The sequence below is a fragment of the Molossus molossus genome, unplaced genomic scaffold, assembly GCF_014108415.1.
Source record: "Molossus molossus isolate mMolMol1 unplaced genomic scaffold, mMolMol1.p scaffold_m16_p_5, whole genome shotgun sequence".
Classification (NCBI taxonomy): Eukaryota; Metazoa; Chordata; class Mammalia; order Chiroptera; family Molossidae; genus Molossus; species Molossus molossus.
In genome coordinates this window covers 72,585,593-72,600,397 of record NW_023425388.1, presented here as the reverse complement: position 1 = coordinate 72,600,397, position 14,805 = coordinate 72,585,593, and the positions used below count along the sequence as shown (strand labels likewise).

The 14,805-nt window shown below is 50.6% G+C and overlaps 1 protein-coding gene across 4 annotated transcripts in view; it reads left to right on the top strand.

Moving 5' to 3' along the window:
- Positions 1 to 14,805, top strand: part of BOC (BOC cell adhesion associated, oncogene regulated) — a 71,116-nt gene that overhangs the window by 20,691 nt on the left and 35,620 nt on the right. For all 4 annotated transcript variants that reach the window (XM_036242960.1, XM_036242961.1, XM_036242958.1 and 1 more), the window contains 2 exons: positions 12,800 to 12,976; positions 13,658 to 13,936. In XM_036242960.1, the coding sequence (XP_036098853.1) occupies positions 12,892 to 12,976; positions 13,658 to 13,936 (364 nt within the window). In that variant the 5' untranslated portion in view covers positions 12,800 to 12,891. The remainder of the gene's footprint in view (positions 1 to 12,799; positions 12,977 to 13,657; positions 13,937 to 14,805) is intronic.

The following is a 14,805-nucleotide window of genomic DNA, read 5'->3' as shown; positions in this document are numbered from 1 at the left end:
AAAGGGGTATCTCCTGAAGTTCAGGGTGAGGGTTTCTTGCTAGCAGGACAGTCTAGGAGAGACACTGTCCCTGTTACAGTGCAGTCAGATACCAGCTAAAGAGTGGTATCTTCTGATGTGCCATCTTGAACAATTTAGTCATTTCACCCCAAGGCTTAGCTTTTTGTTCAAATGCTTCCAATTTTCTGCCAGCATGCATGAGCCTGTTAGGGGTTGGGGGGAGGGGAGGAGAGAGAGAGAGAGAGAGAGAGAGAGAGAGAGAGAGAGAGAGAGTTAGGGATTGGGGAGAGAGAGTGTGTGTGTGTGTGTTGGGGTTGGAAGCAGTTTTGCCCATCATTCGCCTGAATCAACCCCAGAACCAGACAGGCCAAGAAGCAGCACCTGATCTCCATTCATTCTGGGTCACAGAACCTGAGACTGATTTTGAGTCATACAGGGGGTGTGGATGTGGGCCTGGTGCCCCTGGTAGCTAAATCATCAGGAAGGGACAAAGAAAATGACTGCAGGTGACAGCTTTGTTGGAATTGGTAGTCCTTATGTTACCTAGCAGAGTCAAGGAAAGTATCTTGTTAACCCCCAAAGCATCCTAAATGGCCAGCTTGTGCTAAGAAAAAGCTCTCTCCTTGACTGTGTGCCCACAATTCTCTCTCTTCTCTTCCATAATCTTTCACCTTTGTGTCTCAGGTCGTTAGTCATTCACTAAACAGGTGTTTGCTGAATTACCTAGAACGGTGTTAGAACTGACGGAAGGTTGTGTGAAGGAATTTGAACTCTATTTAATCATATTCAGTTGAGGAGTAATCGAAGGCGGGTCTGTTAGTTAGTTTGTTTATTTTTAACTGACCTCAAAAGGGAGAAAAACACTCATAATTTTTTCACATTTTCAAACCGGCTGCTTTTAATGGTTTGCTATTCCTTACTGGGTCTCACTCAATTGCTTACCTGCTTTTTACAAATGAGATCTGTCTTTTTCTTTAGCATCTTTTAAACATTTTTCATGTTGCTACTTGACCTTTATAATTATCATTCTTAATAGCTGCTTAATGGTTCAATTATTATGCCATCATTTACTCAAAGAGGGTGGTCGAGGGAAAAGTCAAGGACTTCTGAGTTAAGCGGACCTGGTTCAAATCCTGACTCTGCGATTTACCATCTGTGTGGTCCCGGACAGAATATCTAGTCACTCTGCACTTGAATTTCCTCATTTATAAAATGGGTTGGTCATTCATCTACCTTTTAGGGCCACTGAGAATGACCTCAAATTAGATGAATTGGGGATCATGCCCTGTGGAAGACACTTGCTCAGTGAATGGCAGCTGCCCATGTATACTCTTGTATGTTTGGTTGCACTTAATATTTTAGAAAGGAGCGAGGTGGCAATGGGTATAGGCTGCCCAGATGGGGAGAGAGTCAGGGAGCAGTCTGAGGGCCCAGACCTGCCCTGTCTGGCAAGGCAGCCGCGAGCCCCTGAAATGGGTCTAGTCTGAATTGGGATGTGTAATGAATGTAAAATAAACACTACACTTAGAAGACTTCATATAAAACAAAATGTAAGACACCTCATTAACAATTATTGCGTTGATTATGTGGTGAAAATATAATATTTTAGATGTGTTCAAAAATATTAAAATTAACTTCACTTGTGTTTTAAATGTGGCTGCTAGAAACTTTTAAATGATATGTGTACTTGCATTGTATTTCTATTGCATGGTGTTTCTCCGGCTGCGGATGCCAGAGCAGCATCCATGCAATGGTCCAATCCTGGGGTGGAGACTCGGGAGGGGTGGAGGATAGGGAAGAGCCAGGAGACAAGGTTGAGTTTGACAGCTGAGTGGGAGGTGACTATCAACATGGTTTTAGGGAAGACAAGAGTAGATGAGTTCAGATATGTCTTTATAAGCAGGTCATTCGTGGGTATTCTCTGAGCAATGAAATGAAACGCAAGGATTTGATCTAGACCAGAGTAGCTGTCCCTGCTTCTTTAAGACTTGGCCATCCTGGCTTTCACATGTTGTGCACACTGGTGGGAAGATTCCTGAGCCAGGTGCTCGCTGCGGGAAGGCTAGGAAGAGCTTGGCCGCTCTGTTCCAGGACGGGCTGGCGGTGGACCTCCAGGTGTCCTCGCTTGGCCCTGTGCAGGGCAGTCCTCTAGCACGTGCAATGTGCTGGAGTCACAACAGCGATTCCCAGGACTACATAGGAAAAAAGAGGTTGGAGGGGAAGGCGTCTGCTGCAGGGAGGGGAGCGCGCTCAGTCCTGGAAGACCCTGCTCAGGGCTGTCTTCTACTCTGGTCTGGCGTTCTCAGGGGAACATTCCTGGTTTTATGGGTCCCGAATGGTTGTAAATGGATATGGTGCTGAGGTGGGTTTCTGGGTGGCATTTCAGATAACCAAATACTATTTAAGTTTTAGAGCCAGGAATTGAAATAGTGCCTGGCTCTTGAACGTCCATTGTACCACCTCCTGCAGGACTGGTTGGGGTTAGGGCTTTAAAATACACACACACACACACACACACACACACACAAAGAAAAATGACAGGAACTTTCACATTCTCTCTTACAGTTGGTCTCCCCTGGGTTGAGCTTAGGAAATCACAGATTTATGATGCACCCCAGTGAGGTAAAAGCAAAGAAAGGCGACAAGTTTGGAAGGCGAAAACCAAGCCACAGCGCACACAGGTATCGGCTGTGGGTCGAGCAGCTTTATCGGACTTAGCCTGGCTGACGTGGGCACAGGACAAGGCTGACAACGAAGGCCCCTGTCATAGGTACAGAACCACTGGGGCAGGGCATTGTCTGTCTACTAAAGCCACTGCCATCCATCTGACCACTGACAGCAGCTGTCAGGTGGGCAGAGCTCCAGGCGTTTGGCCAGCGGCAGTGAGACTAGAGGAACATGTATGTTTGTTCATCCAAACCCGTCACTGAGCTCTCCCTGCGGACCAGGCACCGTGAGATCAACATTTCAACTGGGGTCAAGTATATGAACGTCTGTGTAGCTTTTATTTCTATGTTGACTTTAAATTTGTGATCTTTACAGTCACAGAACGAATAGTGTTGTTTTACAACTTGGGAAACCGATTCCTTATTCTTAAGGAATTCTTCAGCATCTCAGTTACCAATTTTACTTTTTCTGAGAAGTTGGGAGAATGTGCTTCATTTCCTTCCCACATTTTCTTTTCTCTTTCCATTTTGAGCCCTGGGGAAAGATCACCTCTGACCTCAGGGAACCCCAAGTCTCACATCCAGCTGGTATCCTCATGACCAGGCTTGGTCTGCTAGGCAGCCCCTTCTCCATGCAAAGAGGCCCCCTATGCCCTTAGTTTGGCTGTGGCCGACCACAGCTGTCATATCCTCTTCAGCTCCAGATCAGCCAGCAGAGGAGAAGGGCCAACTTGGCAGGCTGGTGGGTCTTCTGCCCCTCCAGGCATCTGTTTCTACAGTGGTTTCATCCCATTGCACCACCTGTGACTTCTCAGGGCAACTGAGAAGAGCTGGGAATTGGCCACTGGCCTGACACCTCAGGGAGGTGTAGGTGTCACTGTTTTTGTGACCTTACATTGGCTGGGATCAGAGATGGGGGTGTTGGGATACCCAGGCATAGGTGGCTGAACGAAGATGAAGGTTTCTGTGCTCCAGGGCCCTGATGGACCGTACCCACCTGCCATGCTCCTGCGCATTGAGCCTGCGCACACCCGCACATGTACAGCACCACACACTCCACCGAGCCCATGTGCACGCCACTCTGCTCTCCTGGGAGCTCCCCTTCTCACCTCTCCCCACCAACCCCAACCCCAGACCAACACCTTCACCACCTTCCTCACTTCTAACCCCCAGAGTCAGCCTTTCTGCCAGCCCAGGCCTCTCCAGACCACTGTTCTCTGCAGACCAGGTCCTTCTGGAAGGAAGGAAGAAAGAAAAAGGGAGGAAAAACAGAAAGCAAGAGAGAAACAGAAGAATGAAACTGGACCGAAGGGGCAGTGGTTCCTTGAGCTATCTCACTGCATTACAATGAATATGGACTCTATTAAGCTCCGTTCTGCCTGTTAGTGTTTCCCAGGGCAACACAGCCCCCATATGGCAAGCATGCAGCAGATTAGGGTAGGCCCCAGGGCCTCATTGAAGGCTGGGGGCTTGACTGGCAGTTGAGCCCCCTTCCCACCTCCCCCTCCCCCTCACACTTGACACCGCCTGTGTTTATCTAAAGCAGGGAGGGGGGCCATTTGGAAGGTTTTTGTCCGGCTCTGAGAAGGGGAGAGGAGGCTGGAGGCAGAGTGGGGAGAAGGAGGCTGAGGGGGAGGCAGTGGAGGTGGGGTGGAAAGGGGACAGGCCAGAGGGAAGGTCTCATACATATTCAAGAGGAGCCCTGAATGGAGAGAGAAATAAAGCAGATGGAATTCCTGTTAAAGAACAGCACAATCACCCTGTTTTGAGCCCTCCAAAAACAAAAAGGGAAGAAAAGGGAAGGGCCTTCCAGGAGGGTAGGAGCTGCCTTTATCCAATTAGCAGGGCTGTCAGATTGAATTTATACGGGTGGGGGAGGGGGTCGAGAAGGGGTGTAGAAGAAAGGAGGTGGTTTTCTTTTTCTCTCTTTTTTTTTTCCAGTTTAGCAATAAAGGTTCGTGTCTCTCCCCAGCTCCCAGTAAATTTTTTTTAACCTCCCTAAAGAAATTAGGCTATTTTTAGGAAGAGGTATGTGTGACAAAGAAATGAGACTGTCCAGTAACTTCTTCCTCGAATGGTGGAGGTGGGGGAAGATCAGATTTGTCCAAGAGACCAGACCTTCCCTTTACTCAGAGGCAGAGGTGACTGCTCTCTGTGGGGGAGTCTCCCCAGAGCCAAGATGATGTGTCCAGACTCCTCCCTCCCCCTTGGCTGGATGGCGGGCCCACCTGCCTGAGTGGGACTAGGCTCTGTCCATGCTTGCTGGCAGCTTATCAGTACCGGGGACAGTGTGAATTAGAAGCCCAGGTTTTGCTGATCTCCTTCAAATGTCACCTTGACCATCTATTCCCATCTCAAAAATCATTAATAGTTCCCATCTGCCTCCAGTATTCATTTCAAGTTCTTTTCCCAAAGTCGCCCACAGCATGAGCCAGGCTCATAGTCCCACCTTCTTCTTTTCGTTCTTCTGGACTAGTCTCCAAAGTGGGGTGCAGGCTCCTAAAGAAGAAATGCAAGAAATTCCACCAGGACACTGGAAGAAAATACTGGAGACTCTCTTCATGTGTATTTCTGTCTCAAAAAGGGATAGGAGAGAAATTAAGCTTTCCTAATATTTACTACCGGATCAATAGCGGTGCCTTCAGGCGCGCGTGGGGCAGTGATGTGTCGCAGCAGCACCGAGACGGCCGCCACGTGGAGGGCTGGGCGTGGGGCCTCACTGCTTGTTCATTCACTCCTCACTTTTCCTGTGCTCTGTTAAGTGGATTTACAGATTATATTATTTAGTTTTAACTAAACTAACTCTCACAAAGGGACAAGTGGCTTAAAGAGTTTGCCACAAAGAAGCTGGGTTGTAGAGCATGCCGGTAATCCAGGCACATGCGAACGGAGACACCACCGGAGCTGGCCCTTTTCCGGCCACGTTGGGAAGTAAAAACAATGATAATGGAATCACAGCTGATGAGAAGTCACCAAAATAATTAACACTCATGCAGGGTATTTGAAAGGGATTACATCCATATTAGGATGAACCTAATCCTAAATCGGCATGCAGTGTCAGCTTAATGATGTTACACAGCAGCCGTGATTAACAAGTCATTAAAATGTGGTTTCACTTCTACCTACCCTTTTACATTTTAGTTCAGCAATAAATGCATTTAATTTATACATAGATATGCATGCATAAGGGATATTTGCTCAGAATATTTTACTGATGAGAGCAAGAGCAGAAAAATTTGGAGACTACTGTTCAAGATAAGCGGCCAAACTGTTTGGTGCACACCCCCCTCCAAACACCTGCATTACCACCAGGTTGGCTTCCCCTTCCCGCAGTGCCCTTGGTCTCCGTGCGCGTGCCCTTCCCGCAGTGCCCTTGGTCTCCGTGCGCGTGCCCTTCCCGCAGTGCCCTTGGTCTCCGTGCGCGTGCCCTTCCCGCAGTGCCCTTGGTCTCCGTGCGCGTGCCCTTCCCGCAGTGCCCTTGGTCTCCGTGCGCGTGCCCTTCCCGCAGTGCCCTTGGTCTCCGTGCGCGTGCCCTTCCCGCAGTGCCCTTGGTCTCCGTGCGCGTGCCCTTCCCGCAGTGCCCGTGGTCTCCGTGCGCGTGCCCTTCCCGCAGTGCCCGTGGTCTCCGTGCGCGTGCCCTTCCCGCAGTGCCCTTGGTCTCCGTGCGCGTGCCCTTCCCGCAGTGCCCGTGGTCTCCGTGCGCGTGCCCTTCCCGCAGTGCCCGTGGTCTCCGTGCGCGTGCCCTTCCCGCAGTGCCCGTGGTCTCCGTGCGCGTGCCCTTCCCGCAGTGCCCTTGGTCTCCGTGTGCGTGCCCTTCCCGCAGTGCCCTTGGTCTCTGTGTGCGTGCCCTTCCTGCAGTGCCCTTGGTCCCCTTGTGTGTGCCCTTCCCGCAGTGCCCTTGGTCTCTGTGTGCGTGCCATTCCTGCAGTGCCCTTGGTCCCCTTGTGTATGCCCTTCCTGCAAAAGGCCCAGTATCAAGCCTTGTATCCAAAAAAACCTTTCTTAAAAATTCGAAATTGAAAATGCGTTCCTCTCTCTCATTTGCCATTTCCCATTTGTGACTGACTTGGTGATCAGTTAAGGTACTAGAGTAAAGATGTTACATGCCGCCTTCCACCTTGTGGCCGTGCCCTCTGAGACCTGTGGTATGCAGCCCCTCGGACAGGAGGAGGGAGAGAAAAATGGAAGCAGCTCTCTAGTTCCCTAGCTCTTAACTGCCTTGGTCTGGAAGTGACACGTTCACTTACACTTCACTGGCCAGCGCTAGTCACATGGCCTCAGGCTACCTGCGGAGGAGGCTGGGAACTGAGGGGCTTATGGATATCTGCTGAGCACTAGCTGACTGATATCCCAAGTTTTTAGTTTTATTCTAGAGAGAGGGAAAAGGAGAGGGAGAGAGAGAGAGAAACATCGACGAGAGAGAACGTCGATCGGCTGCCTCCTGCATGCCCCTTACTTGGGATCAGTCCCACCACCTGGGCATGTGCCCTGAATGGGAATCGAACCAGTGACCTCTTGGTGCATGGGTCGATGTTCAACCACTGAGCCACACCGGCCAGGCTGATGTCCCAAGTACTGCTCTAAGTTCTCAATACTGAATCTACTTTCTATTACAGTGCCTTGCATACTTTCTAATATGTAGTAGGTTGCACTAATATTTTTTCTTCCCAATAATAATAAAATCAAAATATACAGTTTTTAACTAAAAGACTCATACATGAAATTTGGATAAGGAATAAGCTAGACGTGTGAAGCCTGGCTCATACTTAAGAACATAAAAGCAGTTGTTCTCCCCCCTGTTTGACACCAGAGTGTCTGGGTAGATGTTCTAGATGTCAGTCTAGAACTGCGCTGTCCACTGTAAGTGAACATGTCCTGTGTCACTTCTGGGCCAGCAGCTAGAGCTAGAGAACTAGACCTAGTGGTGACCACTGGCCCTATGTGGCCACTTAAATTAAAATTAAAAATGCAATTCCTCAGTCACACTAGCTGCAGTTTTAGGGTTGAATAGCCACAAGTGGCTCCCTAGCGTTTTGGACGGCACAAATACCGAATGTCTTCATCACTGCCGAAAATTCTGTGGAAGGAGTTTGTGGGAAGAACAGCAAGAGATTGTTCTACATTGGGGTGTAAATGGCAAAGAATGAAAGTGACCACAGAGAGTTACTGGAACAGACAATGATCCAGGGAACCTTACGCTTATGCACAAGGAAGTAAGTTCAAAAGCACTCTGAATTGAGTTCTAGAAGCAGTCATAGCAGAAGGTTAATCCGACCCAGGAAGCGGTGCGGGGTGTGGAGAGCACTGGACTGGGAGTCAGCCACCCGCGCCCCTGCCGCTCCCTTCTAAATTAGCTCGGAGACCGCCTGCAAGGCACTCTTTCTCATTTATAACAGTCATTGCCCATCAGGCATTCTTATAAGCTATTATTTCATTTTCTCTGAGGGTCTCTCCTAATTTAAAATGTTTCCCTTTAATTAGGTCTGTGGGTACAACTTTTTAAGTAAAAATTACTTTTTAAAAAATCCTTCTCCTAAGTCTATCTAAACTCACATAGTCAGCCCTCTGAGAATTTTCTTGTCTCCCCAGTATTTCCCCCAGGGCCCTCCTCTGCAGGAACACCACCCTCTTTCTTAAGGCGGTGGGGGCGGGAGCGGGGGGGGGGGGGGGGGGGGGCGGGGCAGGCAGCCAGCACTCACCCCGACACTTGGCATCATTGGCCATGAGAGAATCTCTTTGCCTTCAAAGATAGTTGGGAAAGGTGAATTTCCTCTACAGAATTGGGAACATGCAAAAAAAAAAAAATGTAATTTTGGGTTAGAAATGTTTCTTTCCTTATGTAGCTAGTCCTTCCCAAGCAATGGAACAAAAAATTTGTCAGATCTGTTTCTTGCCACTGAATATTTTTAAAAAATCCTTCTATGCTGGCTGCTGGACCACACGCTCTCCTCTTCAGTTCCTCTTGGCTGTTGGTCGAAGGCTGTGCTTGTGTTTAGGTCATGGAGGTCCCCCTCTCTGAGAGCGCTGCAGTGGCCGCTGGGGGTGACTCTGCTCCTGTGCCGGCTCCTCTCCCTCCAGCCAGGCAGCCGCCCTCTCGGGAGACCTTGGAGCTGGCCACCTCCCGCCAATGATCGACTCTCAGTTGTTTGTAATTTTCTTGCAAAATAAATACTGAGGCTATAATTTCTCATGCTTGCTTTCAACCTCAGAAGTGTATTCTGTTGTTGTTGTTTTTGGAAAGTTTCAAAAACGTCTGCTTGGAGGAGATTATTTCAGTGGGAACGTGTAAGTCAGCAGTTAAACTTCTCAGACACGTCTTATGTTTTGTGTCCAAATAACCCTTTGGAAAGCAAGTACCTAAGCCTCGGTGAGGACTTCATCTCAAGAATTCACTTTCCCTTCTCTCTGCTTTTTGAGTCTTTTCTTGATCTCTCCTCTTTTTCTGAGACAATGCATCGAAAACAAGGATCTAGACATACTTTGCATTGCTGAGAAAAATGACGGGCCTCACTGTTGCTTTCGCCCAACTTTGAAATTGTACCTTGATCATTTCACAGGGGAGCAAAATTACACTGCAAATGTCACTCCAATTAAGCCTTTCTTGCCTTTTTTTTTTTTTTTTTTTTTTTTTTTTTTAATCATTAAAGCAAAGTGCTCCGAAATCTGTATCTTGGGAATTATCTTTCTAGACCAAACTCACGAGGCAACGTGGTCCAGGAAGTAACCCAGTTTCCCGGCTGGATGCATTGTAGTTACAGTGATCAATCCCCTGCCCGGTCCCATATTTTTGTCACAATTCTGCTTCCACATGAAGGGAACCTCAGTGTCCTGCTTTGGGGTCATTAAATGGGACCTGCTTATAAATGTGTTGTGGGATTAATAAGTGAACTCCTTCCTCCTCCGCTGGGTACCTGCTTCCTGTCACTCGCCCTCCTTCCCAGCTGCGTTCTTTTCTCCCTGTTGCTTTTAAAGGCAGGGTGGTGGCCGGCAGCAGTGGGGTCTGTTTCCATTTCGAACCTTGTAAATTACCGAGGGTGCAGAAGTAACAGGGATTGTTTGGCTGCCCCTTGTTAAGCAGGAGGGGGTCGAAGCTGAATTTCCTCAGTAAAACCTTTGTGGACTTTACAACCCAAACACCTCCACCTCCCTGTGCTCAGACTCAGAGAACCAGCCCTCCCGCCCCTCTTTGTCTGCTGGTTTTCGTTTTTTTGCCCTTTATTAATTGGTTTTCATTTTCTGTTTCCCTGCCTCTCTGCCTCCCAGCTTCCTTCCTGCCTTTCTTGGAGCTGGGAAGGAACAGGTGTCCACAAACCCTTGAAGGAGGGGAGGAAGCCCTGGCCGGTTTGGCTCAGCAGTTAGAATGTTGGCCCGCAGACCAGAGAGGCCGAGGTTTGGTTCCCGCTAAGGGCACCTACCTCTGTTGCAGTTTGTCCCTGACCCCACTGGGGTCATGTGGGTGGAAACCAGTCTATGTGTCTCCCTGTCTCTCTCACATTGATATTTCTCTCTCTCTTCCCCCCCTGCCCCTCCCTCTGGCTCTATCTGAAGATAAATGCAAAAATGTCCTCGGGTGAGGATAAAAAAATAAATAAATAGCCCTGGCCCATTTTGCTCAGCGGTTAGAGAGTCGGCCCGTGGACCAGAGAGTCTCGAGTTCGGTTCCCGCTAAAGGCATGTACCTTGGTTGCAGTTTGTCCCCGGCCCAGGTTGGGGTTGTGTGGGTGGCAACCAGTCGATGTGTCTCACATCGATGTGTCTCTCTCTCTCTTCCTCCCTCTCTCCCTTCTGCTCTATCTGAAGATAAATGCAATAAATAAATAAAAGGAGTGGGGGAGACTGGAGGGTGTCATGAACAATCAAGTTCCCTAAGTTCCTGTAATTGGTAGTTCATGCAGTGTTCTAAATGAACATGTTATCTCGTTTGGAGGAAAGTGGACAATTGAAACAAGTATCTGGAAAATTGAAAGAACACCAAAAGCCTGCTTTTTGGTATTGGTTTGAAAACATGTTAACGAACTTTTTCTCTGAAAGTTACTGTTTACATTCCTCACTGTTCTACCTCACTCATATTCCAACTCTGCTAAGCACCCACTGGGAGCAGAGCACTAACAGAAAAGGGGTGAAAAGGCTACTATTGTGGTTAAAAGCAGAGCTGGGTTTCATTCCAGGCCTGCAGTTACATGACCGAGAGCAAGTTACGTAACCCTTGGAACTCAATGTTTTCGCCTGTAAAATGGGACTAACAGCCCCATCTTGCAGGGTTTTTATGAAGATTGAAAGAATACCTTCCGAATATACCCTCCGAATAAGATCTTAGCAAGGATGCCTCGTGGTAGCCGGCTGGCCCCACCCACGCTCCTACCCCCTCACGCCCTGCCCCAGCCCCCCTCACATCCTTTGCGGATTTCCTTAATTTCACTTTGCTAGTCACGTGACCCTTTGATTTACTGGATTGTCCAAGAAAGAGCAAAAACTCTCTCTATACCAAGAGGAAAATATTTTATCTTGTCAAGAAAGAACTTTTGAAAAGCTTCTTTAAAATTTTTCTGTCAGCCCTTTTATGGAAAATGTGCCCATGCCCTTTCGCAGAGCGAAGGAGTCTCTGATGTTGAAGACACAAAGGGAAGGATTAAAAATCAAAGGGAGAGAACTCTTCCCGGGAAAACATTCACCACATCGGCGTGGGGCTGTCCGATCTGGCTGGAGGGGTGCTCGCTGGGCAGAGTGAAGGCGGCCCTCTCACCTCTTAGCAGCCAGGTGGAAAGCCGCAGGCCACAGGAGCTCCGGGAGGAAAGGCAGACCTAGCACAGCGGGGGCTGGACGCGGAGATTCTATGCCCTGTGTCAGGAGCGCTGTGGTTGCAGAGCTGAGGCAGCTCTCGCAGCAGCCGGTTAGGCAGCCGGACGCCGGAGACTGTGAGCACAGTGCATCACCCGGTTGGGATTGTAAAAACATCCCCTGATGTTTCAATAGTGATTATAAGTCTTTGGAAGCGTCATTGGGTAGATAGCCAGGTCCAGAAGAGTTAACGTTTTGAATAGATACTCCCTCCTGGGAATCACTATGAAGTCTCCACCTGTGCGTGCCTCAGGATGGTGCGTCCACGGCGGAGGTGGTCCCAGAGAGCCTGCACCCGCACTGAGCTGGTTCCGACGCCTCCCTGCCCATGAGGGTGTCACAGCCTCCCATTGGCCTGATGTTCTGTGAGTGCAACGCCAGAAGCCTGGAAGCGGGTTCTGGTTCCGGCTGGGACAGAGTGTGTGTGAGAGGACACCTGCCTCTGTAGCTTTGATGAGTCTTCAAGGACTGAAGCTTCAGGAAGACTTAAAGAAATAATACTGTGGAAGGGGAGGCATTCAAGGTCTAGGCAGGCAGTAGGAGAGCGGCTGGCAGCAGTGACAGGTCATCGGGCGCTGGAGGCGCCGTGAGGGCGCGGGCCCAGGAGTGCGCTCTGGGCTGGAGAGGCCGCGCGGTCGGTCAGTCGGTCGGTCACCAGGAGGGCAGATTCTGTAGAATCCAGCACCAGGGGAGAGAAGGTCAGGGGCTGATGTGTGACTTTGTGTTTGTGGGACTAGAGGGTACAGACACGCTGAGGAGGGTAGGTTGATTCCCAGAATTTTAAAAAAGTTCACAACTGAGGGAGAATCGAAACCTGAGGTATTTGAGGAGTCCCTGAGGCTTGAGGACTCAACAGGGATCGTCCCCTGAATGAGGGGTTCAGATGCACCGTAAAGATGGCAGCACTGTCTCCAGTGGTCTGTACAGCGACCGTAGACATCTGCCTCCTGCAAACGCAGGAGCAATGGCTTCGTCCTTTCCAGCGCTTGTGCTCCCAGCTACTCCGCTGTGTCCTGGGCTCCCGTCCCTGCTGCAGGTGGTGCCCTGGGCCAGGCTGCAGCTCTTGCAGCTGTAAAACCACCATCAGGCTCAAGGTGGGGTGGGGGCTGACTTGGAGAGGCTCCCTTTCAATGAGAAGTGGCATGAGCGTGTCCCTTGGTCTCCCGGCACACAGCCAGGTGAGCGCTCTGGGCCAGCAGGTTGGGTGGAAGCGGGGTGAGGGGACAGACCAGGCTCTTCAGCTGCCGTGCGGCCTCCCAGGCCTTCTCACCACAGCCATCTCTCTCTCACAACAGTGTTGCGGAGGATCGCAGAATCTCTTTGAGCGACTCTGGTGGCTTATGGGACGCTGGCTTCCGACCCTTTGTCACACACCTTGCTGCGTGAGATGATGACGACCCAGAGAGGAAGGAGACCTGGGGTCCCACTCGCCTGCCTCCTCTTGGCCACAGCAGGCTGCTTCGCTGACCTGGGTGAGTGCGCCCTTCCCTCCCTCAGCCGGCCCCTCCTGAGGAACACTCTGCCCCCATGTTGAATGGAAGCCTTGCACATTCTACCATTACCTTCCCCAAAGCCCTTCCTCTTTCAGCATTTCAGGGAGCACTTCATTCCCACCGGCTCTCAGGGACACGCTCGGTAATGCAAGGTGGGAATGACCTCCGCAGCATCACATGGGTTATGGCTGGTCTTTGAACCATTTCTGATACAGACCAGAGGAGGGGGAGGAACAGTAATAATAGCAGCTGCCGTTTACTGAGCACTTATTTGAAATTATGGCAGGCAGTTTACATTGTTTAGAAGCTTCACAACAACCCTGGGAGACCAGTATTATTAGCCCCGTTTTACAGATAAGAAACTGAGACCCAAAAAGGCCAATATCACATGGCTCAGAAGCCGTGGGACTGGGATTCAGACTCTGGTCTCGCCAACTTGAAAGCCCGCGAGCTCACCTTTGCACCACGCTGCCTCTCCGTTCTGCTCTCTGGGCGCAAGGACAGGTTGGGGATGGACCTGAGGACTGTGGAGTTTGCAGGGGAAGGTCAGCTCCTCTGGGCAGTTCAGCTCTGAAAAGCTACCTGGGTGCTGTGCTTCTAAAGTGTCATGCTGCCGGATTCTCAAGAGTGTCTCTCACTGCTGCACCCCTGTCCCTGCAGGCGAGGTTCCTCAGGTCACTGTGCAGCCCTCCTCCACTGTCCAGAAGCTCGGAGGGGCTGTGATCCTGGGCTGTGTGGTGGAACCCCCATGGATGAGCACCACCTGGCGCCTGAACGGGAAGGAACTCAATGGTTCGGATGATGCTCTGGGCATCCTCATCACCCACGGGACCCTCGTCATCACCGCCCTGAACAACCGCACCGTGGGACGGTACCAGTGTGTGGCCCGGATGCCTGCAGGGGCCGTGGCCAGCGTGCCAGCCACTGTGACACTAGCCAGTGAGTGCTGATCCTTTGCTCCCGTGCCATGGGGCAGTCCCTCTTCCTCTCCCCCGTTCTCTCTTCCGCCACCGCTTCTTCCCCCTGCCATTAGTCTTACCATAAAAGGGGTCTCGGTCATTGACATTTTGCATCGGAGCGTGGTAGCTGCCCAGCAGTCCCAGGGGCAAGGGGCATGTGCCCTTGTGCAGCCACCGTCTGAATGGGGGACCCGGGGTGTCTGGGCGAGTGTTTAGAAAGCGGGGAACTTGATGTGGTTGAACTGTTTCTGTGGCCCCGGAGCTGGGCTGCGCCATGCCTTTCCACTTGGTCACTCTGTGGTTTTAGGTGGTCGTGCCAACGGCTCACTGTCCCCCCACCCTCTGCGATCCATCCTATTGGCGGTTTCAGTTGGAGCGTTTACAGGGCTCTGTGTGGTCTGAGCAGAGCCTGCCCGTCCCGCTCTTGGCCACCTGCCTCTCTGTGGGGGGCAAGCATGTTACCGATGACCGGAATATAAACAGTAGAACACAATGAAAAGGAAACTAGGTGACGAAGGGCTAAAGAGAAGAGAACAGAGGAGGAGATTAGGTGACTGTCTGGTCCAAGAAGGCTCTCGGGAGAAGACGTCATGCTACCCTTGTATGTAGTTACCATGTGGCTCTACTGTGGTGCCAGGCACTGCACACACGTTATCCGGTTTTCTGCCCATTGTACACATGGCCAGTGAGATTCGACTGACTAACTTCCAAAGTCCGGAGAGCAGCCCCACACCTGCTCTCACACGCTGAGTCTAGAGCTGGGCAGCATTAAGAGTTGTGTGTCTCCCCTGTCCCGGAGCCTGGAGTGTGGGGCATAGGGACACTCGCTGAGACTTCAGTGGTCTTAGG